The sequence below is a fragment of the Hyla sarda genome, chromosome 7 (assembly GCF_029499605.1).
Source record: "Hyla sarda isolate aHylSar1 chromosome 7, aHylSar1.hap1, whole genome shotgun sequence".
NCBI classification, from domain to species: Eukaryota; Metazoa; Chordata; class Amphibia; order Anura; family Hylidae; genus Hyla; species Hyla sarda.
The window spans coordinates 183,236,859-183,261,858 of NC_079195.1; the positions used below are offsets into that span (position 1 = coordinate 183,236,859).

At 42.4% G+C, this 25,000-nt stretch overlaps 2 protein-coding genes across 13 annotated transcripts in view; one reads left to right on the top strand and one right to left on the bottom strand.

Annotated features, from left to right (window-relative positions):
- Positions 1–25,000, top strand: part of STX3 (syntaxin 3) — a 243,052-nt gene that overhangs the window by 5,422 nt on the left and 212,630 nt on the right. For 6 of the 7 annotated variants that reach the window (XR_008846538.1, XR_008846537.1, XR_008846536.1 and 3 more), the window contains exons 2-3: positions 16,466–16,514; positions 21,998–22,143. The gene's annotated coding sequence lies outside the window, so the exon portion shown is untranslated. Of the gene's footprint in view, positions 1–16,465; positions 16,515–21,848; positions 21,906–21,997; positions 22,144–25,000 lie in introns of those variants that run through there. The other variant, XM_056531721.1, reaches the window with a different exon arrangement.
- Positions 1,495–25,000, bottom strand: part of LOC130282852 (pendrin-like) — a 158,217-nt gene continuing 134,711 nt past the window's right edge. For all 6 annotated transcript variants that reach the window (XM_056531706.1, XM_056531707.1, XM_056531708.1 and 3 more), the window contains 11 exons: positions 21,989–22,066; positions 20,243–20,338; positions 17,803–17,909; positions 15,974–16,043; positions 15,796–15,888; positions 13,760–13,855; positions 12,722–12,961; positions 12,573–12,627; positions 8,623–8,768; positions 8,068–8,151; positions 1,495–2,604 (listed from right to left, as the gene is read on the bottom strand). In XM_056531706.1, the coding sequence (XP_056387681.1) occupies positions 2,581–2,604; positions 8,068–8,151; positions 8,623–8,768; positions 12,573–12,627; positions 12,722–12,961; positions 13,760–13,855; positions 15,796–15,888; positions 15,974–16,043; positions 17,803–17,909; positions 20,243–20,338; positions 21,989–22,066 (1,089 nt within the window). In that variant the 3' untranslated portion in view covers positions 1,495–2,580. The remainder of the gene's footprint in view (positions 2,605–8,067; positions 8,152–8,622; positions 8,769–12,572; positions 12,628–12,721; positions 12,962–13,759; positions 13,856–15,795; positions 15,889–15,973; positions 16,044–17,802; positions 17,910–20,242; positions 20,339–21,988; positions 22,067–25,000) is intronic.

Genomic DNA, 25,000 nt, shown 5'->3' on the forward strand with positions numbered 1-25,000 from the left:
AAGGGACATGAGACTTGCATGGGACTTTAGACTAAAATCCTGACCCTAGCAAATAGGGTTAGTTAGGGTTAATTTAGCCATCCTACATGTGTACCATGTTTTATCCACATATCCCCAGCCATTTGGAAGTGATGCTAGAACATACACACACTGAGTTATATATATATATATATATCAGTATTATTTATTATTGATACTTTATGACACATAAATACGTTATATATTGAGCAATGATTCTAAGTAAGTTGTACATGACATCATCATATAGGACAAACATTATAGGAGTAGTCCAGTCCTGAAAAACGTATCCCCTATCCTTAGGATAGGGGATACGTTTTTCAGGACTGGACTACTCCTTTAAGACCTAATACAAAGGTGATATCTGAGTCATATAAAATTAACAATATACATTAGTCATAATAATAAATTGATTTTCCAAGAGCTGAAAAAAGTACCAAAAGAACAAAATCCAATAAAATAACAAAAGAGACATTACCTGTTTACCACTTATTATTTAAGTTTTTATATACCGTAGTTTTTTTGTGATTTAAAAAAAATCTATAACCTCTATAAAGTTAGAGAACTATAGTGGGAATCATGGATTTATTTTTGCACAGCATGTTTCCCCTATACCTGAGGCCGTCAAGCTTGCTCTAGGTACAGAAGATAACAGCCATGATGATGTTACAGTCAGGGCTATGCTGGGTTTTGTTTTCTGGATCTACTTAAAACCGTCAGACAGTTGTTCCAGCAGTCACTTGATCCAGGGCTAACAGAAGCAGCAGTAGTCACTGAGGATGAAAACACACTGGCTGTAGGGTGCTTGTGGCTCGAATGCAGAAGCCAATTTTTGCAAAAATTTGCTGGCATGTGCTGTCACCCTGATCACTGTATATTGAGAGATCAAGAAGGCAGAAATGGTAAAAGGAAAACAGAAAAGAAGAAAACATCTGGACAGCAGACCTCAGAGACACTTGGGCACCTGACCTGATGATCCTTTGGTGATGACAAGTGATCAAAGGGCCAAATTATGATGCTATATGGCTGGGTGAGAGCATCTCTAAAATGGCAGTCTTATGGGGTATTCCCATGATACAGTAGTAAGTGATATCAGTGATATCAAAAGTGTATATGTCACAAAAGAAAAGCAAAAGCGGAGCGCTTACCGTCAGAAGTTGCAGACAGTTCACCGAGGATCTATGGCTTCATGGGTCATATCGATCCAAGCAGGGAGGCGGCAGGTGGATCCAGGGGGAGCTCAGACGTCAGGGCCACGGACCGTATCATACCCCTAGGCGCTTTAGTCTCACAGTGGCCTGACGAAGTGCCTAGGGGCGTGATACGGTCCGTGGCCCTGACGTCTGAGCTCCCCCGGATCCACCTGCCGCCTCCCTGCTTGGATCGATATGACCCATGACGCCATAGATCCTCAGTGAACTGTCTGCAACTTCTGACGGTGAGCGCTCTGCTTTTGCTTTTCTTTGGTGACATATACATTATTTCTATAGTTGGCGTGCAGCGCCGCCCGCCGTTTCTACCTGAACACACCTGAATCCATTTTTAGGCTGCCATACCTGTTTGCTGCACAAGGAATCATGCATGGTGCCGGTTTTTCTGTCTTCTTGAGAGTTTAGTGACCTATCAAAAGTGGTCATAGGAAAGACAGCTGGAAAACCAGCAACATATCATGGATGCCCAAGTCTCATTGGTGCAAGTAAGAAGTGAAGGCTAGCCTTTCTGGTCCAATCTACTGTCCTACTGTAGCGCACATTGCTGACAAAGGTAATGCAAACTATGATAGAAAAGTGTCAGAACACACCGTGGATTACAGCTTTGTAGTGGCCAGCTGGCCAAAGTTCTGCTAACCTTTTGGGCTATTTTTAGTGGCACAGGAAGGATTTACACAAAATTGTAACAACATGATTGTAATTTTACAGCTGATCAGTGTGATCTTCAATAATATATGTATATACAGTCCTTATAAAATAAAGGGCATCTTTTTAAAGTGAACTTGTTATTAAGATAGGTGACTTTTAACTAGAGGATATTTTATTTGTACATTAATATTGTGTCAATTTGGTCTTCCATTCTAATGTGGGCTGGAATCTTTTATATAACACAAGCCTAAGAGCATGTTTGTGATATAAGGTATAGCAAAGCCAACCACTCCTCCAGTCAGCCTCAAGACTCATCAAAAGAGTGACATGGGAGCTTGGGTTGTCGAGGCACCTTACCACCAACTTGCCTTTAACTGAACATACTACTTCAAATAGAAAGCATGTATATACTTATCAATGGGCCCTAATGACCATAAACAATAAGAGGCATAAACTCTTTTAGGATATTTAAGACAAATGCAAATTCACACATCTTATTTTTACAAAATTATTGATTGACTTTTCCAAATCTGTTGACATAGAATTATTCGGGTCCTCCAGAAAGATGATGCATGTGTGAAATGGAAGGGTTCAGTTTGGTGGTAGATTGGTGGTTTTATTCTCAGCAGAGGTTGAATACATATTAAAAACTGTAGAGTCCAGATACATGCTGAATTATTAAAGACAACATTCTTTGTTTTCTTCAGAATGCCAGCGCTCTCATTGCCTGTCAAGTAAACATAGTCAATCAGTCCATAAATCTAAACAACAATATTAACTTCTTTAGAGTATATATACTAAAGACACCAGGACCGTTGATCATAAAGTATATATGCAACTGCTTTTCAAAATTAAATGGTGGACCAGCTACTCCTCATAGAAAGATGATGGGTGGGCAGGTACCTGTCTCTATTGTAAGCAAAATCATATTTTGGTAGTGGTGGGGCCAAGCTAATAGAATATGAGATTACTTTTTTTTCAGTCCCACGTTTTTTAAACACAATATTTAAACACATTTATTTAATAGATCTTGTCTCATTCAGGCTATATTTACACTATGGAATTTCCAAGCAAAGAAATTCTGCTTGGAGATTCCAGTGCAGCAGCCTCCCATTGCCTTTAATGGAATTCTGCTGCATTGTGCACACTGTTGAATTTACGCAGCAGAAAATTTGTGGAAATTCAAATTCCAGACTCGCTGAAAATCCATGCAGACTGCATTGCCTTCATTGGTGAAGGTGCATGTCTGTGCGGTCCAAGCGCTTAGGGATTTCGGCGGTGCCTGCTGTTACGCCGAGCGCTCCGGGTCCCCGCTCCTCCCCGGAGCGCTCGCAACATCCTCGCTACGGCAGCGCCCCGGTCAGATCCACTGACCGGGTGCGCTGCGATACCGCCTCCAGCCGGGATGCGATTCGCGATGCGGGTGGCGCCCGCTCGCGATGCGCACCCCGGCTTCCGTACCTGACTCGCTCTCCCTCGGTCCTGTCCCGGCGCGCGCGGCCCCGCTCCCTAGGGCGCGCGCGCGACGGGTCTCTGCGATTTAAAGGGCCACTGCGCCACTGATTGGCGCAGTGGTTCCAATTAGTGTCTTCACCTGTGCACTCCCTATGTATACCTCACTTCCCCTGCACTCCCTCGCCGGATCTTGTTGCCCTTGTGCCTAGTGAAAGCGTTCCCTTGTGTGTTCCTAGCCTGTGTTCCAGACCTCCTGCCGTTGCCCCTGACTACGATCCTTGCTGCCTGCCCCGACCTTCTGCTACGTCCGACCTTGCTTTTGTCTACTCCCTTGTACCGCGCCTATCTTCAGCAGTCAGAGAGGTTGAGCCGTTGCTAGTGGATACGACCTGGTTACTACCGCCGCAGTAAGACCATCCCGCTTTGCGGCGGGCTCTGGTGAACACCAGTAGTAACTTAGAACCGGTCCACTAGCACGGTCCACGCCAATCCCTCTCTGGCACAGAGGATCCACCTCCTGCCAGCCGGCATCGTGACAGTAGATCCGGCCATGGATCCCGCTGAAGTTCCTTTGCCAGTTGTCGCCGACCTCACCACGGTGGTCGCCCAGCAGTCACAACAGATAGCGCAACAAGGCCATCAGCTGTCTCAACTGACCGAGATGCTACAGCAGCTACTACCACAGCTTCAGCAATCATCTCCTCCGCCAGCTCCTGCACCTCCTCCGCAGCGAGTGGCCGCTTCCAGCCTACGACTATCCTTGCCGGATAAATTTGATGGGGACTCTAAGTTTTGCCGTGGCTTTCTTTTACAATGTTCCCTGCACTTGGAGATGATGTCGGACCAGTTTCCTACTGAAAGGTCTAAGGTGGCTTTCGTAGTCAGCCTTCTGTCTGGAAAAGCTCTGTCATGGGCCACACCGCTCTGGGACCGCAATGACCCCGTCACTGCCTCCGTACACTCCTTCTTCTTGGAAATTCGAAGTGTCTTTGAGGAACCTGCCCGAGCCTCTTCCGCTGAGACTGCCCTGCTGAACCTGGTCCAGGGTAATTCTTCCGTTGGCGAGTACGCCATACAATTCCGTACTCTTGCTTCCGAATTATCCTGGAATGATGAGGCCCTCTGCGCGACCTTTAAAAAAGGCCTATCCAGCAACATTAAAGATGTTCTGGCCGCACGAGAAATTCCTGCTAACCTACATGAACTCATTCATCTAGCCACTCGCATTGACATGCGTTTTTCCGAAAGGCGTCAGGAGCTCCGCCAGGATATGGACTTTGTTCGCACGAGGCGTTTTTTCTCCCCGGCTCCTCTCTCCTCTGGTCCTCTGCAATCCGTTCCTGTGTCTCCCGCCGTGGAGGCTATGCAAGTTGACCGGTCTCGCCTGACACCTCAAGAGAGGACACGACGCCGCATGGAGAATCTCTGCCTGTACTGTGCCGGTACCGAACACTTTCTGAAGGATTGTCCTATCCGTCCTCCCCGCCTGGAAAGACGTACGCTGACTCCGCACAAAGGTGAAACAGTCCTTGATGTCAACTCTGCTTCTCCACGTCTTACTGTGCCTGTGCGGATATCTGCCTCTACCTTCTTCTTCTCCACTAAGGCCTTCTTGGATTCCGGATCTGCAGGAAACTTTATTTTGGCCTCTCTCATCAACAGGTTCAACATCCCAGTGACCAGTCTCGCCAGACCCCTCTACATCAATTGCGTTAACAATGAAAGATTGGACTGTGCCGTGCGTTACCGCACGGAACCCCTCCTAATGTGCATCGGACCTCATCACGAAAAAATTGAGTTTTTGGTCCTCCCCAATTGCACTTCCGAAATTCTCCTTGGACTACCATGGCTTCAACGCCATTCCCCTACCCTTGATTGGTCCACAGGAGAGATCAAGAGCTGGGGTACCTCTTTTTTCAAAGACTGCCTTAAACCGGTTCCCAGTACTCCCTGCCGTGACCCTGTGGTTCCCCCTGTAACCAGTCTCCCTAAGGCCTATATGGACTATGCTGACGTATTTTGCAAAAAACAAGCTGAGACTTTACCTCCTCACAGGCCTTATGACTGTCCTATTGACCTCCTTCCGGGCACTACTCCACCCCGGGGCAGAATTTATCCTCTGTCCGCCCCAGAGACTCTTGCTATGTCTGAATACATCCAGGAAAATTTAAAAAAGGGGTTTATCCGCAAATCCTCCTCTCCTGCCGGAGCTGGATTTTTCTTTGTGTCCAAGAAAGATGGCTCCCTACGTCCTTGCATTGACTACCGCGGACTTAATAAAATCACGGTAAAGAACCGCTACCCCCTACCTCTTATCTCTGAACTCTTTGATCGCCTCCAAGGTGCCCACATCTTTACCAAACTGGACTTAAGAGGTGCTTATAATCTCATCCGCATCAGGGAGGGGGACGAATGGAAAACGGCATTTAACACTAGAGATGGACACTTTGAGTATCTGGTCATGCCCTTTGGCCTGTGCAACGCCCCTGCCGTCTTCCAAGACTTTGTTAATGAAATTTTTCGTGATCTCTTATATTCCTGTGTTGTTGTGTATCTGGACGATATTCTGATTTTTTCTGCCAACTTAGAAGAACACCGCCAGCATGTCCGCATGGTTCTTCAGAGACTTCGAGACAATCAACTTTATGCCAAAATGGAGAAATGTCTGTTTGAATGTCAATCTCTTCCTTTCCTAGGATACTTGGTCTCTGGCCAGGGGCTACAAATGGATCCAGATAAACTCTCTGCCGTCTTAGATTGGCCACGCCCCTCCGGACTCCGTGCTATCCAAAGTTTTTTGGGGTTCGCCAATTATTACAGACAATTTATTCCACATTTTTCCACCATTGTGGCTCCTATCGTGGCTTTAACCAAGAAGAATGCCAATCCTAAGTCCTGGCCTCCTCAAGCGGAAGACGCTTTTAAACGGCTCAAGTCTGCCTTTTCTTCTGCTCCCGTGCTCTCCAGACCTGACCCATCTAAACCCTTCCTATTGGAGGTGGATGCCTCCTCAGTGGGAGCTGGAGCGGTCCTTCTACAAAAAAACTCTTCCGGGCATGCTGTTACTTGTGGTTTTTTTTCTAGGACCTTCTCTCCGGCACAGAGGAACTACTCCATCGGGGATCGAGAGCTACTGGCCATTAAATTAGCACTTGAGGAATGGAGGCATCTGCTGGAGGGATCAAAATTTCCAGTTATCATTTACACCGATCACAAGAATCTCTCCTATCTCCAGTCTGCCCAACGGCTGAATCCTCGCCAGGCCAGGTGGTCTCTGTTCTTTGCCCGTTTTTATTTTGAAATTCACTTTCGCCCTGCCGACAAGAACATTAGGGCCGATGCTCTCTCTCGTTCCTCGGATGCCTCGAAAGTAGAGCTCTCTCCGCAACACATCATTCCTCCTGACTGCCTGATCTCCACTTCTCCAGCCTCCATCAGGCAAACTCCTCCAGGGAAGACCTTTGTCTCTCCACGCCAACGCCTCGGAATCCTCAAATGGGGTCACTCCTCCCATCTCGCAGGCCATGCGGGCATCAAGAAATCCTTGCAACTCATCTCTCGTTTCTATTGGTGGCCGACTCTGGAGACGGATGTTGTTGATTTTGTGCGGGCCTGCACTGTCTGTGCCCGGGATAAGACTCCTCGCCAGAAGCCTGCTGGTCTCCTTCATCCTCTGCCTGTCCCCGAACAGCCTTGGTCTCTGATTGGTATGGACTTTATTACAGACTTACCCCCATCCCGTGGCAACACTGTTACAGGTTCTAAGAAGAGGGGGAGACCCAAGGGGGGGGGTACTGTTACGCCGAGCGCTCCGGGTCCCCGCTCCTCCCCGGAGCGCTCGCAACATCCTCGCTACGGCAGCGCCCCGGTCAGATCCACTGACCGGGTGCGCTGCGATACCGCCTCCAGCCGGGATGCGATTCGCGATGCGGGTGGCGCCCACTCGCGATGCGCACCCCGGCTTCCGTACCTGACTCGCTCTCCCTCGGTCCTGTCCCGGCGCGCGCGGCCCCGCTCGCTAGGGCGCGCGCGCGCCGGGTCTCTGCAATTTAAAGGGCCACTGCGCCACTGATTGGCGCAGTGGTTCCAATTAGTGTCTTCACCTGTGCACTCCCTATGTATACCTCACTTCCCCTGCACTCCCTCGCCGGATCTTGTTGCCCTTGTGCCTAGTGAAAGCGTTCCCTTGTGTGTTCCTAGCCTGTGTTCCAGACCTCCTGCCGTTGCCCCTGACTACGATCCTTGCTGCCTGCCCCGACCTTCTGCTACGTCCGACCTTGCTTTTGTCTACTCCCTTGTACCGCGCCTATCTTCAGCAGTCAGAGAGGTTGAGCCGTTGCTAGTGGATACGACCTGGTTACTACCGCCGCAGCAAGACCATCCCGCTTTGCGGCGGGCTCTGGTGAACACCAGTAGTAACTTAGAACCGGTCCACTAGCACGGTCCGCGCCAATCCCTCTCTGGCACAGAGGATCCACCTCCTGCCAGCCGGCATCGTGACACCTGCTGCTTCTACGCCTGGAAAATCTCTGGGTGGAGATTCCATAGTGTGAATGTAGCCTCATTGTTCAAAACTTGTTACATAGGATGTCTGACTACACTCAAGTTAGTGAATGTAGAGGGGCCCACACCTCTCCATACATGGCCCACACCTCTCCATAGACTTTGGCACAAATGCTTTGATGTATCTGTGCCACAATGTAAAGTAAACTTTCTCTAACATAAGTTTTCTTACCTCGTCTGGTTCCTGTAGGTCCCGGTATGCTGGATCTATAATCAGATGTTCATATGGATATTTTGATTCTGCCATTAGTGAAATCTTAGGAAGAAAAGAAAACATTCTAGTTATAAGTTAAATAAATAGAACATTGATAGCCAGTACATGATAAACACCCTTCAGGATTGCATAGCCAGTATTTTATTTCTCATAAAAGGTTACAGGCAGTAGCATTCCAGCCTCATAGGGCCTTTTTCAAGCCAAACAAACATAAAAAGTTTGACAGACGTTTGTGTATTTCACTTGAAATAGGTCAAATAAGGCGAAAACATTGCCACCTGTCACTTTTTATAATGAAAGAAAAACACTCTTTTATTTATCAAAGCCTCTGGTGCCTCAGACCGTGATCACTTTGCACGTTTTGCGACCAGGTGGAAGGCTGCACTGATATAAGCACAGAGGACTACAGGTGGTACATGGAGCAAATGTTATTTGACCTGACAACAGATTTGTCACATTGCCCCAGAATAATTTACATATCCAAAAAAAGCTCTCCAGTTCAAGCATTTATACCTTCTCAAGAAGGGGATCATTTCCATCCTTAAATTTCTGTGAATGTTCTATGTGCAAGACCGCATCATGAATGGTAAGGAAAAAGATATCAGGCTTGATGATGTCGTCAAAGAAAGAGCAGATTTCCAGCTTCTTAAACATGTTATCTGAGGAAAGGAAAGGTGTGATTGGACTAAAGTATCTTTCATTTGAGGAGCTAAATATTCAATCCCTAGAACAAGAACAAAGAATATTAATGTGTCCTACTGATGCCATATTGGTAAATGTTCCATCCCATGTCTTGACTTTTTGCTGCCATCTCAAGGATCATTGTGATTGTGACCCAATATTTATTTCCAGTAGATTTTCTTGGTCAGAAACAATTATTTGTCATCATTGTTGTATCAGTTAGGTCCCTTACTGGCTTATCCTCTGTAAACCCCTATGAAAAGGAATGTGTGTCTAGTTCTGCTGAGATACCTCTGGATGAAGAGACTATATCAGTGTAACGCCTGCACTCCGGCCAGACACGCCAGCCGTGAGCGCTTTTTGCTCATGTCCCTGCTGCATACCAGCCTGTCACTCACCTCCCTCATCTACCACCTCTCCATGTCCTCACAACCCCAGCGCACATGCCCCTGCCTCCTAGGGCGTGCATGCGCTGAAGCTCTTACTCTTAAAGGGCCAGTGCTCATTTAATCAAATGTCTACATCTGCACCCTGTCCTTAAATATCAGCTCCTCCCTTGGTTCCCTGCCGGATCTTTGGTTGCCTTTTGCCATAGTGAAAGTCCTGTGTCCCTCTTACCGTGTACCTGTTCCTTGCTACCTTACCCCCCCATGCACCTGTGTTACCTGCCCTGACCTACTGCCATCTTGCCACAGCCTGCCAGTCTCCTTCTGTGCCACGCCACCTTCCAGCTACCTGTGTGGGCGAGTCATGCCAGGGGTAGCGACCTGGGTGTCGGCTGCCGCAGCAAGACCATCCTGCTTTGTGGCGGGCTCTGGTGAAAACCAGCGGCACCTTAGACTCCGCTCCCTGCACAGCTCATGTCATCCACACAGGTCCAGAGGATCCACCATCTGTCATGACCTGTTACAATCAGCCTTAGTAAGACATCCATGAAAATAATTGTCAAGGAACAAAGAAGAATGGTGACAAGGATGACTTTCTTCTGTAAGCTACCAAATTATTTTGACATTTTTAGATCTGCAGGACTATCAAACACCTTTTACCTTAATATTTTGTTGAAAGAGAATTTTTGTGAGTTCTGAAATACTTTATTGCTCTTAGCTTGTATACAAACAGGACACGCAATCCCAACGTTTCACATCATAAAATGCTTTCTCAAGGAATTGGTTCCTTGAGAAGTCATTACATCATACCAAATATAGGCAACACATGTGGTCAGCCAGCTCACCTCCACATCTAGCCTGTGCAAGGAGAGGTGTGGACGCACCCAGTAAAACTGTAGAACAAAAACGCTTCCAGCACGGCACTTCTCTAGCGAACTTCAAGCTTTATTGCATATTTATCAATCCAACACACAGGACAGGGGACATATCAAATATATAAAATACTAGCTGAGTACCCGGCGTTGCCCGGTTTTTCCTTCCTCATCCTTTTTGAGGAGGAAAATCAACAGAGGAAGAAGCTTTTGACTTATATTGTTGTCATATATTGTTGTTGTCATATCCCAACCCCATATCCCATCCTCAAACCCTGACCTACTATCCCGACCTCCTATCCAGTCCTCCTATCCCGTCCTCCTATCTTGACCTCCTGTCCAGACCTCCTATCCCGTCCTCCTATCTCGACCTCCTATCTCCACCTCATATCCTGACCTCCTAACTCGACCTCCTATCCCACCCTCCTATCCCATCCTCCTATCCCCTCCTCCTATCCCGACCTCCTATCCCGACCTCCTATCCCGTCCTCCTATCCCGTCCTCCTATCTCCACCTCCTATCTCCACCTCCTATCTCCACCTCCTATCCCGTCCTCCTATCCCGTCCTCCTATCCCGACCTCCTATCCCGACCTCCTATCCCGTCCTCCTATCCCGTCCTCCTATCCCGACCTCCTATCCTGTCCTCCTAACTCGACCTCCTATCCAGTCCTCCTTACCCGTCCTCATATCCCGACCTCCTATCCTGTTCTCCTATCCCGTCCTCTTATCCCGTCCTCCTATCTTGACCTCCTAACTCGACCTCCTATCCCGACCTCCTATCCCGTCCTCCTATCCCGTCCTCATATCCAGACCGCCTATCTCGTCCTCCTATCCCGTCCTCATATCCCGACCTCCTAACTCGACCTCCTATCCCGACCTCATATCCTGACCCGTAATATGTGCACCAGGTATTGAAATATCTCCAGCCGTACAGAAGTTATGTGGGAACATACATTTCCCATTGATTTTCATGGGACTTTAAACAAAAACCCCGACCCTCACAAATGGGGGTGGTTAAGGGTTGAATTAACTATCCTATATTTTAAGTGGACATATAAGTAACATGTGACCAAGTATTATCGAAATATCTCCAGCCGTTTGGAAGTTATGCAGTAACATATATTTCCCATAGAGTTGTATGGGACTTTAAACATAAACCCTGCCCTTGGCAAATGGGGGTGAGTAAGGGTTAAATCACCTTCCTATGTTTGTTGGTGACATATAAGTAACATGTGTGCCAAGTTTCATGTTAATATCTTTAGCCGTTTGGACGTTTTTGTGGAACATTCACACATACATACACAGACACACATTGAGTTTTATAGATATAGATTCTGACTTTGTCTTGATTAGTAATTTAGAAAAGATCTTCTAAGAACCCCATTTACAATGAAACAAGCCTGGCAATAAGTAGATCAGTATGGTTTCACCACCTTAAACCACTGGGAGAGGTAGCAGCAGGCTATATATTCAAATTAATAATAGGTGGCCGGACCACTCAGATAACAAAGGGTGTCTGAAAGGGGGAACCATGTTTAATGACTTCCATATGTTCATAAATGTACTGTAAGCTAAAAATGACCACCTATGTACCCCAGTGTGAACCTTAGAGTGAAAAATACCTGGACTCTGCAAAAAAGTTTCTAAAGGTGACTTAGACTGCGAGAAACAAGTTGATGATCTGATGAAACCAAGATAAAACATTTTGGCTTCAATTCTAAGCATCATGTTTGGAGGAAACCAAGCACTGCTCATCACCTGCCAATACTATTCCTACAGTGGGATGTTTTTCAGCGGCAGGGAAAAGAAGACTGTCAGGGTTGAGGAAAAGCTGAATGGAGAACAGAGATATTAATTCTAAAGACCTGATGCAGAGAGCTCTGGACTGGTCCAAAGGTTCAACTTCTAACAAGAAAATGACCTAAAGCACACAACTAAAGCCACACTGGAGTGACTTATGGACAACGTTGTAGGGGCATTTACTAAGTACGTGTAAAGAGTCTGAATACTTATGTCACTGCAATATTTTAGTTTTTCCCTTTTGGTCAATTAGCAAAGATTTGTAACATTATGTTTTCACTTTGCTATTATGGGCTTGTGAGTGCAGAATGATGGGGGCAACTTTTTTTTTTTTATGTGAAAAAAAGTGAATGGTCTCATGTGAATGGTCTCATAGTGAATTTGTTTTCATTTTTCCCTCATGCATGAATGTGTTTATACATTGTAAAACTTTGGCAGCTTTTATTTATTTAGTTATTTAACCTCTCTGTTAACCATGGAAAACCACGCCCGCTTTTTGGAAAATTAGCTAAAAATTGAGAACATGGTGAAAAAAACTGAAATTACAGAAAAAAAATATAAATAAAGGGAAATTAATTTCCCCATACTTTTTTTCACCTAAATATACACGTAACCCCAATAGTACACGAGGCCCTTTGTGATCAAGTTATTGCCAAAGAACAATTCTAAGTAGGAATTGTCTAAAGTGAAAAAAAACTATTTAAGGCATATGTACATATTTACCGTCACAAGAAGCAATGTAAGGCTCTACATCAATCCTCTTAAATTCTTTAAATATCTGTGGGTGACAATATGTAGATTACATTACATTGAACATTAGACATGTTCTAATAATTGATAAAACAGGCATAATACAAATAATATGGATTTACCAGCTTCAGGACTTTTACAGCCACCACATCAAGGAAAGTTATCTGACTAAAGTCAAAAATAATGCTGTGGATGGATACTTTTGGGACGGAAACTTTAACAGGCAGCTCAGAGTTCCAGTCTACTTGAATCTCAACTTCCTTTGTCTTAATTCCATCATTTTCAGGTGCTTCAGGATCCCCAAGATCATCATCTGATTCATAGCCAAAGTTGTCTATACCCACTGGACTGATAACACCATTCTAAAAAAGACATAGACAATCATATATGCTTTCTCCTATAAAAAAAAGTCTGAATATGAAAAAAAAAAAACATAAAACAACAGCTTTATTACTGAATAAAATTTAAACTATTCATAACAGGACAATTGGTGTGGACCTGCTGGGCTACCTAACCGGTTTGACTTTTGGCCAATGTTGGGATTGGAAAATAAGTACCCTCTATGTTTTCACAAACTTTTCAAGAGTGGTCCCAGTATGGGGAGCAGCTGACATGGTGGACCAGTAAACACTGGTGCGGGGCACCGAGAAGTCAGGCAAGGGCATGTGGGGGGTGAGAGTATAGGTCATATGCAGGAGGAGGACAGACCTGGGAGGAGGACAGGTTTTGGGTTCTCACACTGAATACGCCTCCACCCCCCAGGTCTATTTGCTCTAAACAGCAAATAGAGCTGACAGATTTTCTTTTTACTGCATTGCAAAACTATAGTGCTTTACGGTAAAAACATGATAAAAGCGCAAAATAAACATATCGTATGTACCCAGCCTTAATGTTATGGCTTATTGGTGTGCACAGCATTGATAGACTTAGCAAATATAGTGACTTAGTGACCAAGTGACAAAGACATACACAGTCTACTTATACCTGGTTACAGAAAGAAGAGCAGCTCTTGAGATCTTACATTATCTTGTACTGATAGTGTTTCAACACAGTAGCGCAAAAAGAAAGAAAACTACCAATAAAGTTCCTGGGGGACATTTGCTAAGTGCAGCGTTTTCCTATTCAAGGGAGAAATGGAAATACTTTAAATACAAACCCACCTTTGTTGTTTTCAGCTGTCCTTTCTTTATCAGTTTATAGATTTTCCCCAAGGCTTTTGTCCTTTTTGTAAAAACTCTAACAGAATCAAATCCAACCTGCAAATAAATAATTATTTATTATTAAATACTACAGGACAGTTTATGTTTCTTAAACAATCCACCTGGTTTACATAACTCACAGTGAAGCTGCTGTCCCTGTGATATAGGTCATTTTATATTCTTTCTATATATGTGTGTTATATGTGCGTCTAAGTAACAGGTTTTTAGATATTAAAGGGGTTCTCCACTGCCCTTTAGTTTATTACTCCGAACGCTGTGTGCGGGCTTCCGTGTCCGAGTCCACCCCCTGCCGACCGCTGTCACGCCCCCTTCCCATAGACTTTCGTTGAGGGGGCGGGCGTGATGTCACGAGGGGGCGGCCTCAAACACGGAAGCCAGCACACAGCGTCCAGAGTAATAAACTTCCGGATGCTGCAAGCGGAGCTCCGGAAGACAGGGCAGTGGAGAACCCCTTTAAAATCTGTTAGCTGCCTGTGCCTTATGTACGTAAAATACCTAGAGTCATTGGGTCGTTACACAGCAGCCCTCAAGGAGTCATCTGTCTATATTCATCTCTTCCGCTGCTGCAAGCACACCTACTGCCTGATGATTGACAGCCCTCTCTCATCACAAAGGAGGCGTGCTTGCAGCAGGGGGAGGGATGAATGCAGACAGATGACTTCTTGACTCAGAGCTGCAGTTTAACTCCTCAATGACTCCATGTACTTTACTTACATGCAGTGCAGGCAGCTAACAGGGTTTAAAGGGGTTATCCAGCATAAGTTATCCAACATTTTAGTACGTACCTGGCAGACAGTAATGGACATGCTTAGGAAGGATCTGCGCTTGTCTTGGGGCTAAATGGCTATGTTGTGAGGTAACCATAATACTGTGGCTAGCTGTTTGTGAACTAGTATTTCCTGTTTGACTTTTCTTTTTTTGACTACAAATCCCACAATTCCATCTTCCTCCCTCCCACACATCAGCCACCCCACCCATTGAAACATAAATAAGCTGCATCCATTCAAATAAGTGTGGTTTTCAATCAGGGTTCCTCCAGCTGTTGCATTAGTTGCAGATTGATCGCTCCACCCATTGAAGCAGACAGGCTCCCTGTCATCAGCTGACTAGTGAGTCAGGTCTCGGCTGCATTGCAAGCTGGGAAAAATCTGAGACAACAGTCATTTTGTATGCTGGTAAAAATTAATATTGGAGTGAAAGTCACAGAATTGTGAGAAAACCGTCACACACAGGTACAGACACTATATTATGAACTACACTAACTTACAGCCCCTGTAGCATAGTCAAATAAAAAATATCCTGGAATACCCCTTTAATGTCTAAAAACATAGACACTGACACACATACCACCCACATGTATAGAATGTGTATTAAATGACCATTATCACACTGACAGCAGCTTTACTTTAAAAAAGAACTTGCTGACAGGTTCCCTTTATTACATGTTTTTCTCTAGAGGAATCTTTATTTATTAGCTGGAGCAGAGAGCAGCTACTAAGTAGACTCTTACCATGTCAATGCATTAAACAATTCAGCCCGTTGATTGCAATAAGCTGAATAAAGAATACAATTTCAAACAAAAATGTTATAAAGGGATCATCCAGATAAATATAAATACATTATGAGTGCAATGGTAATTCACCTACACCCGATCTCCTGGCATTTTCAAACACTTCCGTTTTGGGTTTTAACACAAACAAAATATCCACAGAGCCAATCAATGACTGAGGCAGGTAACTGCTGCCGCCAGCAATTGGCTAAGTGGGCATTTCCTATGTATCAAGATGCAATCAAGAACTATCATCATCACAGCACCTCATCACAGCACCAATGGGAGATATGGGGGGGGGGGGGGATGGCAGGTGAGTACCAGTGTTTGCAGTTTTTTTTTCCCACCATCAAATTTTTTTTATTTTATATAAATTATCAAGAAAACACCTTTAAAGCAGTAACAAACTGATTTTCGCTTTACTTACAATTTTTTTAATGCCGCTCTTCAGTCCTTCTATATTACCATAGAAAATACCACTAGAAAAGCGCACAATTTTCACTCCATCTGGCTCAATAAGCTGGAAGAGAATTTGTTAAAGATTTGTTATTTATTAGGGATGATTTTTATTTCCTATAAAATATGATGTCATCTGAAATACCTACGTCTTTGTAAATTTTCATATCCTTGTAAAGTTCTGTGTTTCCGACATTTCCAAGAGAACAACAGGAAGGGCTAAAAAATAAAGCAGGATATAACGTATATTGATCTGTTTTTTTCTAATATATTGATGAATTTTTTTGAAAATTGACTGATGTTATAACTGTATGTCTTTGTGCCCTAAATGTACAGTTATGGCATGTACTCAGGACCTGTGTCCATGCAATTCATGGTAAGTGTTAACTGCAGCATACAGTTGTAGCATGAGTGAGACTCCAGTCCCTCTGCCTCTGAAAATGGGCAATGTAGGCTAAATTGGAGGAATCATATCAGATGGTTAAGAGGAATCAAGATGGCAGACAACCTATAACACATGAACTAAAATAGGTACTCCTAATGTACACACAAGAGCCTCTATATTATTCGTTCAAGATAGCTTATTCTACTGTATATAAACAAAAAGTTTCTATAAATGGTAAAATTCTGCTTGCTTTTAGCTGCCACTAGGAGGAGCTCACTGTGTACAGATTAAAACAACAAACAAAGGTATGTGAACTTTTGGACAAGCAACTGTGTAAATCTGTCTTGTTCACTATACAAATGTTCTCTTATTCTGCTCTGTCACTGGATCAGAACAATGAAAATGATGCCGTACTGGATATGTCATACACTGAGGTATAGCAGACATATAATAGTTAAAGATTTGCATATCCTGTATCGGATGAGTGAATCATTGGTCACATGACATGTTCCACAGTCAGCTTCTATGTAGAAGCTTTTGGAAATGCTGAGGGAGAAATTCCTTGTCCAAACCCCCTCTCCCCAGAGGACTAGACCCAAAACCAGTTTAGTCTGTCCATAGCCAGTGTAGTGTGAGCATTAGTCCTAGATCTGCTCCTGATAAGTAGACTAATCAGGCATTAAAAGTCTAAACACCTAGTTAGAGTCAGTTCATGCCTATGCTGTATCCTATTCAAGCCAAAGCCTGCTACAAACAAGTCTCAAATTCCGTTCCTGTTACAAGCACCATCTAATCTAAGACAGATCCATCTAAGACAAATCTGAATCGTGTTGGAGTCCAGTTCCAATACCAACATCACTAAACAATCCAGAAAAGCACGCCAGAGATTATTCCAGTCTGTATACCTACTAATAAAGCAACTCTTAAAGGGACAGTGACCAACCTTTCACTCATCTTCTTAAAACCTGTAATCTAAAACTCTTTGCTAAAGAGACTGTATTTTGTTTGGACCTGCAAAAAACGTTCAGTAAAGTTCCACAGGGACTAACAATCCAAAAGGTTCCATATTATTCACAAGTTATACAGTATCTGAATTTCTTACTTCTGTACTGGATTGATTTGGCCAAAGGATTGTTGGGCTCACATGGGATCACCAGTTTAGCAAGATCACCCTGCCATGTGACATCTTGATCTTTTGCTACCAAGAGACTACAACTCTCATCTTAGCCTGCACTATAACACCTACACTCCCCTTGAGTACCTCAATTTTGTCTGACATTTATGCTGAAAACTTTGATGAAGGCTCCTAGCAGAACCCCTGATGCAAATGTGAACACAGCCCAAGTTATCCCTCGGGGCAGCTTCAAGCAGGTTTAAGATACCCTAAAAACCTACTGACAGGTCAGCTTTAAATCCAATCATGTTGCCTATTTTTATCTATTTTTTACTTTTAAACATATTTTATTGGATCTTTAACAACAAATTTTACATTATCTCCCTAGAGACAAAATAGTAAACAAAATAAATTATTAAATTGTCTATTTTAATAATAAAAATAAAGCTGTCAAATTTTAAATAAATGTATATACTTACAATTGGACACGCAGAACAACGGTCAGTAACCCAAACACCAGACCAGCCAATAACCCCAAATCCAGGCCAAGAATAATGGCTGCGATACATGTAAATACCCAGATAAGCTGTAAAAAAAACATTATAAAAACATTATACTTTGTATCTAATACTGCTCAGCAAGACTGTCTTACTCTCAGAAAACTAGTGGATAGTTAATGGAACTCCAATTTACATCTTCAAGGTTTATTTATGCATAAGAATAAAAAGTTTTTCCATCCAAAAGAAAATGAACTTCAAAACTTCCTCAATACTGCAGTTCCAGAAAGAGATGACCTATACTGATCTGGCCATTGGGATTATGGTAAATTTATTTTCTTCCTTGATTGTATTTCATTTTCGCATTATTCCTTGTTGATAAAGATCTGGTGACCAAAATGTTCTTATTGGTTTTGATGTAAAATTTTGTTGGATGAAAAATTGTTATTATGCATAAATAAACCTTGAAAATTGGCTTTCCATTAACTATTTTAGTACCTTTGGCCTCACCGTACCCATCTTGTGGGGTGCTTGGTTACATTGTCTTAGGGAACATGAAAGATGCTTTCCAACAAATACTTTATAGCATATTGACTTATTGCTGGTGGTTAGAGCACTAAGACCCTCATCAGTTCAGGCAATAAGTGCATATACCTTATTTTTAGCAGAAGTGCGATCATTTACTATAGTGCTATATAGCTAGCTTTTACAAATGTGCCCCAGTATGTTCTTCTTTGAAAGCTGTGTAAAGTAACACTGGCCTGTGGTCCCTGTGAAGCCAACAGTGACCTGAGAGACCTGCGTTATATCCATGTTTAAGCATCTATAGCCATTACTACCCATTACTACTTATGATTACTGGGTGTCACACTTTGCACATATTTCCGGTGAGTCTTCTTGTGACGTGAGGGGGGAGGACTACGGGATCTAGTCATGAAAAATCCTATTCTTCACTGCAGAGTTATAGGTATGACTTTAAAATACTTTAAAACTGCTTTTGTGACGTTTTTATTTTTCAAGATGACCTATAATGATCTACCGGATATGTCTATAATATCCGCAACATCCAAAGACATGATTCTGCAAATTAATATTTCTACATACAGCTGAGTGATTGCTTTAGTAATATTTATATAACTGTGTTATATTTGTTATGTATTGTTCCTTGGCCACGTTGTTTTCTTTGGCCAATCTTTCCTTTGTTGTAAATTTCTCAAAAAAAAAAAAAATCCAATAAAAATGATTTAAACCACAAAAGTAATCTGTAACCAGCAAGACTTTGTGCCTCATATGAGTTTTGTTTTCATCTTAAATTGTTTTACACTGAAAAAGAAAATGGTAAAATAATTCTGCTTTTAATAAAAGTCGAGGTCTTCGATTGTTTCTTTAAAAGAAATGACTACAAGTGTAGTCATTCCATTAAAGTGAATGAATAAGGAAACATCTATAACAGCCTGATGGGCTGTTTTTTCTATTTCCCCTTCATAGTAAAGGAGAGTGATTAAAGAATTTAGGAAATGTATGCCATTGAACAGTGTGATACTATCAGCACTGAGTGGACCATGTCAGAGTGTTTTGGGACACGCCCCATTGACAGGAGGAATACAGTGATCCCTCAACTTACAATGGCCTCAACATACAATAGTTTCAACATACAATGTTTTTTTCTGGACCATTGTAACTTGAAACCAGACTTAACATACAATACTACAGACAGTCCAGATCTGCGAAACGTGTCCCAACTGGAGGAACTGACCAATCAGAATGGGCATTTTACTGGTAAATCACCTCTATTACTGAAGTGCATGCACTGACTGGCTGTCTGGTAGCACCCCCTACAGTACAGGGAGGAACTACATGTTCTGTACTACTCCTTACCTGTGCTAGGGTTAGCTGCTCCTTTGGACACCAAGTAGGGGTGGCTCCATTTGGGACACTGTGTGTACTGTATAGGACCCTGAAGAAGCTCCTGTCCTCTACATAAACCATTGTTTCCCAACCAGGGTGCCTCCAGCTGTTGCAAAACTACAACTCCCAGCATGCCCGGACAGCCAACGGCTGTCCAGGCATGCTGGGAGTTGTAGTTTTGCAACAGCTGGAGGCACCCTGGTTGGGAAACTCTGACATAGACAGTGATTTACAGCTCCCAGCAGCTCTTTCTTACTTTTATATGTAAGGATTTGCTTTATCTATTTTTCTTTAATCCTCACTTTTTCCTATTTTTTGGATGACATTTTGGTGGCTTCAGAACCAATTACCAGGTTTCCATAGAGTTATGATCTCAACATACAATGGTTTCAACATACAATGGTCGTCCTGGAACCAATTAATATTGTAACTTGAGGGGCCACTGTAGTAACTCCCAGTTGCCAATTCATTTACATATTCTCTGGAGAAATAACAGAATGTAAATAACACTTACTGAATCCCACTTGTTCTCTCTCCAAAGTTTGGGCACATCACGAACCTGCCAGAACATGCCTTTCAGATTGGCTATGCAAATAGCTGCCAAAACAGACTTAAAAAAAAAAAAAAATCTGTTAATTTATAGGAATAAATACTCTTTTTTCAGAAAAGAAATAAATCTTTACAGTATAATTAAATATTGTTTTATATTATTATATAATCAATCATGTATCATCATGACAGTATTTATTGGAAACATTTGATGTTTGTTAAAGGGGTACTCCACTGGAAAATATTTTCTTTTAATTCAACTGGTGCCAGAAAGTTAAACAGATTTGTAAATTTCTTCTATTAAAAAAATACCAATCCTTCCAGTACTTATCAGTTGCTGTATAATACACAGGAAGTTCTCTTCTTTTTAAATTTCCTTTCTGCCTGACCATAGTGCTCTCTGCTGACACCTCTGTCCATGTCAGGAACTGTCTAGAGCAGGAGCAAACTCCAATAGCAAACCTCTTCTGCTCTGGACAGTTCGTGACACGGACAGAGGTGTCAGCAGAGAGTACTGTGGTCAGGCAGAAAGGAAATTCAAAAAGAAAAGAACTTCCTGTATATTATACAGCAGCTGATAAGTACTGGAAGGATTTGATTTTTTTTTTATAGAAGTAATTTGCAAATCTGTTTAGTTTTCTGGCACCATTTGATTTTAAAGAAAATGTTTTACATTGGAGTACCTCTTTAAGTTGCAATACCATGACTGACCAAAGGGAGTGTTGTTTCCATTCTAAACATATTTAATTTGGCTATACTGTATTTGAATATATTTATGAATTAATAAATGCATGTAGAGGATGAAATATGAAGCAAAACTCTTGGGGGTTTATGAGGTTGAGTACTCAGTTTTTTTTTACATAGATGCCATATATTTGGTATAAAAAGGGGACGTATGGCCAGTTTGAAATTTGTTTTCCATGCACCCCCCCCCCTGTTCCCAAGATATAAAAATGTTACTATTGGGCTTCAAATTTGCACATTTTCCCCAATAGCCAAGGGAGTGTGAATCTTACGATTAAAGTTGTTGTCCAGGATTAGAAAAACTGGACAATACCTGTTTGTTGCAAAAACAGCACCACACCTGTCCACAGGCTGTATGTGGTACTGCAGTTCAGTCCTATTCACTCCAAAAAAAGGCAAACTGTTATACCAGACACAACCTATAGGCAGGAGTGGTGCTGTTTTTGCAAAAAGAAGAGTGTTTTTCCAATCCTGGACAACCCCCTTAAGGGGAGCGTATAACAAAATAAAATTACATAAAAGGTCAAGAATTAATGGAAATATTAAGTATGTATGGAATTGTTTTAGAAACTGTCTCAAGTAATCTTATTTAGAGACAGACAATTTTCTGGACTTGTCCTGTTGGTCATCTCATTGAAACCAGTTAAGATTATAGATGACGTTCCTTTGAAACCAGTTAAGATTATAGATGACGTTCCTTTAAAACCAGTTACTTTATAGATGACGTTCCTTTATGATAACATTTATCAAAACCTTTCCAGAGGAAAAGTTGCCCATAGCAACCAATCAGATCGCTTCTTTCATTTCTGAAAAGGCCTGTGAAAAATGTAAAAAGCGCTCTGATTGGTTGCTATGGGCAACTCAGCAACTTTTCCTCTCGGCAGGTTTTGATAAATTTCCCTCATAATCTTTTACTAGTTATAAACATTGCATATATATTATTATAACATATTGGTTATTCTACTACCTTCTGCAGTGGTTCCAGGAGCCTTCCTAATGCCATTATTGCAATAAGTACCACTATGGCGGAAACTAGGCTGGCAAGCTAGAAAAAAAGAAAAAACACGGAAATATTTCCATTTTGAATTGGGGGTCTGTCACTTTTAAGGCAACATTATACAGGTAAAAGTTCTATTGTCCATAAGGGGCTATATTTCAATACAGTGATCCCTCAACATACGATGGTAATTCGTTCCAAATGAACCATCATTACTTGAATTTATGGTATCATGAGGGATCCGTACAATAATAGTGTACAAAGTTATAATCACATGTTCCCGCCGCTCTGGACCGTCACTGCTGCCCTGGATCGTCGCTCTCCATCACCGTCATCACGTCGCTGTGCACGCTGCTCCTATTGGATGACGGGACGGCGCAGTGACATGATGATAATGAAGGAGAGTGACGGCTATGCAGCGGAGCATGAAAAGGACAGTCAGGAGTGGCGGGGACAGGTGAGTGACACTCACCGGAGCACACGGGGCACATTAAGCCCTTAAGGACTAGGCCAATTTTCACTGTAGGACCAGAGCGGTTTTTGCACTTTAACCCCTTAAGGACCGGGGTTTTTTCCATTTTTGCATTTTCGTTTTTTGGTCCTTGCGTTTAAAAAATCATAACTCTTTCAATTTTGCACCTAAAAATCCATATGATTGCTTATTTTTTGCGCCACCAATTCTACTTTGTAATGACAACAGTCATTTTGCCCAAAAATTTACGTTGAAACGGAAAAAAAAATCATTGTGCGACAAAATTGAAGAAAAACCGCCGTTTTGTAACTTTTGGGGGCTTCAGTTTCTACGTAGTACATATTTCGGTTAAAAATGACACCTTATCTTTATTCTGTAGGTCCATACGATTAAAATGATATCCTACTTATATAGGTTTGATTTTGTCGTACTTGTGGAAAAAATCATAACTACATGCAGGAAAATTAATATGTTTAAAATTGACATCTTCTGACCCCTATAACTTTTTTATTTTTCCGTGTATGGGGCGGTATGAGGGCTAATTTTTTGAGCCGTGATCTGAAGTTTTTAACGGTACCATTTTTGCATTGATAGGACTTATTGATTGCTTTTTATTCATTTTTAAATGATATAAAAAGTGACCAAAAATGCACTATTTTGGACTTTGGAATTTTTTTGCGTGCACACCATTGACCGTGCGGTTTAATTAACAATATATTTTTATAATTCGGACATTTCTGCACGCGGTGATACCATATATGTTTATTTTTATTTTTATTTACACTGTGTTTTTTTTTAATTGGAAAAGGGGGGTGATTCAAACTTTTAATAGGGAGGGGTTAAATGATATTCATTCACTTTTTTTTCACTTTTTAGGGACCTATAACACTGCACACACTGATCTTTATCATTGATCACTGGTTTCTCATAGGAAACCAGTGATCGATGATTCTGCCGCATGACTGCTTATGCCTGGATCTCAGGCACTGAGCAATCATTCGGCGATCGGACAGCGAGGAGGCAGGTAGGGACCCCCTCCGGCTGTCCTGTAAGCTGTTCTGGATGCCGCGATTTCGCCGCGGCTATCCCGAACAGCCCACTGAGTTAACCGGCAGCTTTCACTTTCGCTTTTAGCTGCGCGGCTCAGCTCTGAGCGCGCGGCTAAAGGGTTAATAGCGCGCGGCGCCGCGATCGGCGCTGCGCGCTATTAGCTGCGGGTCCCGGCTTCACTATGCCGGGCCCGCCGTGATATGATGCGGGGTTACCGTGTAACCCCGCGTTATATCACGGGAGCAGGACCAAGGACGTACCAGTACGTCCTTGGTCCTTAAGGGGTTAAGCATTAATAACTCTGGGATGCTTTTACCTATCATTCTGATTCCGAGATTGTTTTTTCGTGACATATTCTACTTTATGTTATTGGTAAAATTTTGTGGATACTTGCATCATTTCTTGGTGAAAAATTCCAAAATTTGATGAAAAAATTGAAAATTGAAAATTTTTCTAACTTTTAAGCTCTCTGCTTGTAAGGAAAATAGACATTCCAAATAAATTATATTTTGATTCACATATACAATATGTCTACTTTATGTTTCCATCATAAAATTGACGAGTTTTTACTTTTGGAAGACATCAGAGGGCTTCAAATTTCAGCAGCAATTTTCAAATTTTTCACCAAATTTTCAAAATCGGAATTTTTCATGGACCAGTTCAGGTTGAAGTGGATTTGAAGGGCCTTCATATTAGAAATACCCCACAAATGACCCCCATTATAAAACAGCACCCCTCAAAGTATTCAAAATGACATTCAGTAAGTGTGTTAACCCTTTAGGTGTTTCACAGGAATAGCAGCAAAGTGAAGGAGAAGATTCAAAATCTTCATTTTTTACACTCGCATGTTCTTGTAGACCCAGTTTTTGAATTTTTACAAGAGGTAAAAGGAAAAAAATCCTCTCAAAATTTGTAACCCAATTTCTCTCGAGTAAGGAAATATCTCATTTGTGTATGTCAAGTGTTCGGCGGGTGCTGTAGAGGGCTCAGAAGGGAAGGAGCGACAATGGGATTTTGGAGAGTGAGTTTTTCTGAAATGGTTTTTGGAGGGCATGTCACATTTAGGAAGCCCCTATGGTGCCAGAACAGCAAAAAAAAAAAAAAAAAAAACCCACATGGCATACTATTTTGGAAACTACACCCCTCAAGAAATGTAACAAGGGGTACAGGGAGCCTTCACACCTCACGGGTATTTCAAGACTTTTTGTTAAAATCGGATGTGTAAATGAAAAAAATTTATTTTTTCACTAAAATGCATTTTTTTCTCAAAATTTTACATTTTTGCAAGGGGTAATAAGAGAAAATTACCCCCAAAATTTGTAACCACATTTCTTCTGAGTATGGAAATACCCCATGTGTGGACATCAAGTGCTCTGCTGGCGCACTACAATGCTCAGAAGAGAAAGAGCGCCATTAAGCTTTTGAAAAGGGAATTTGCTTGGAATGGAAGTCAGGGACCA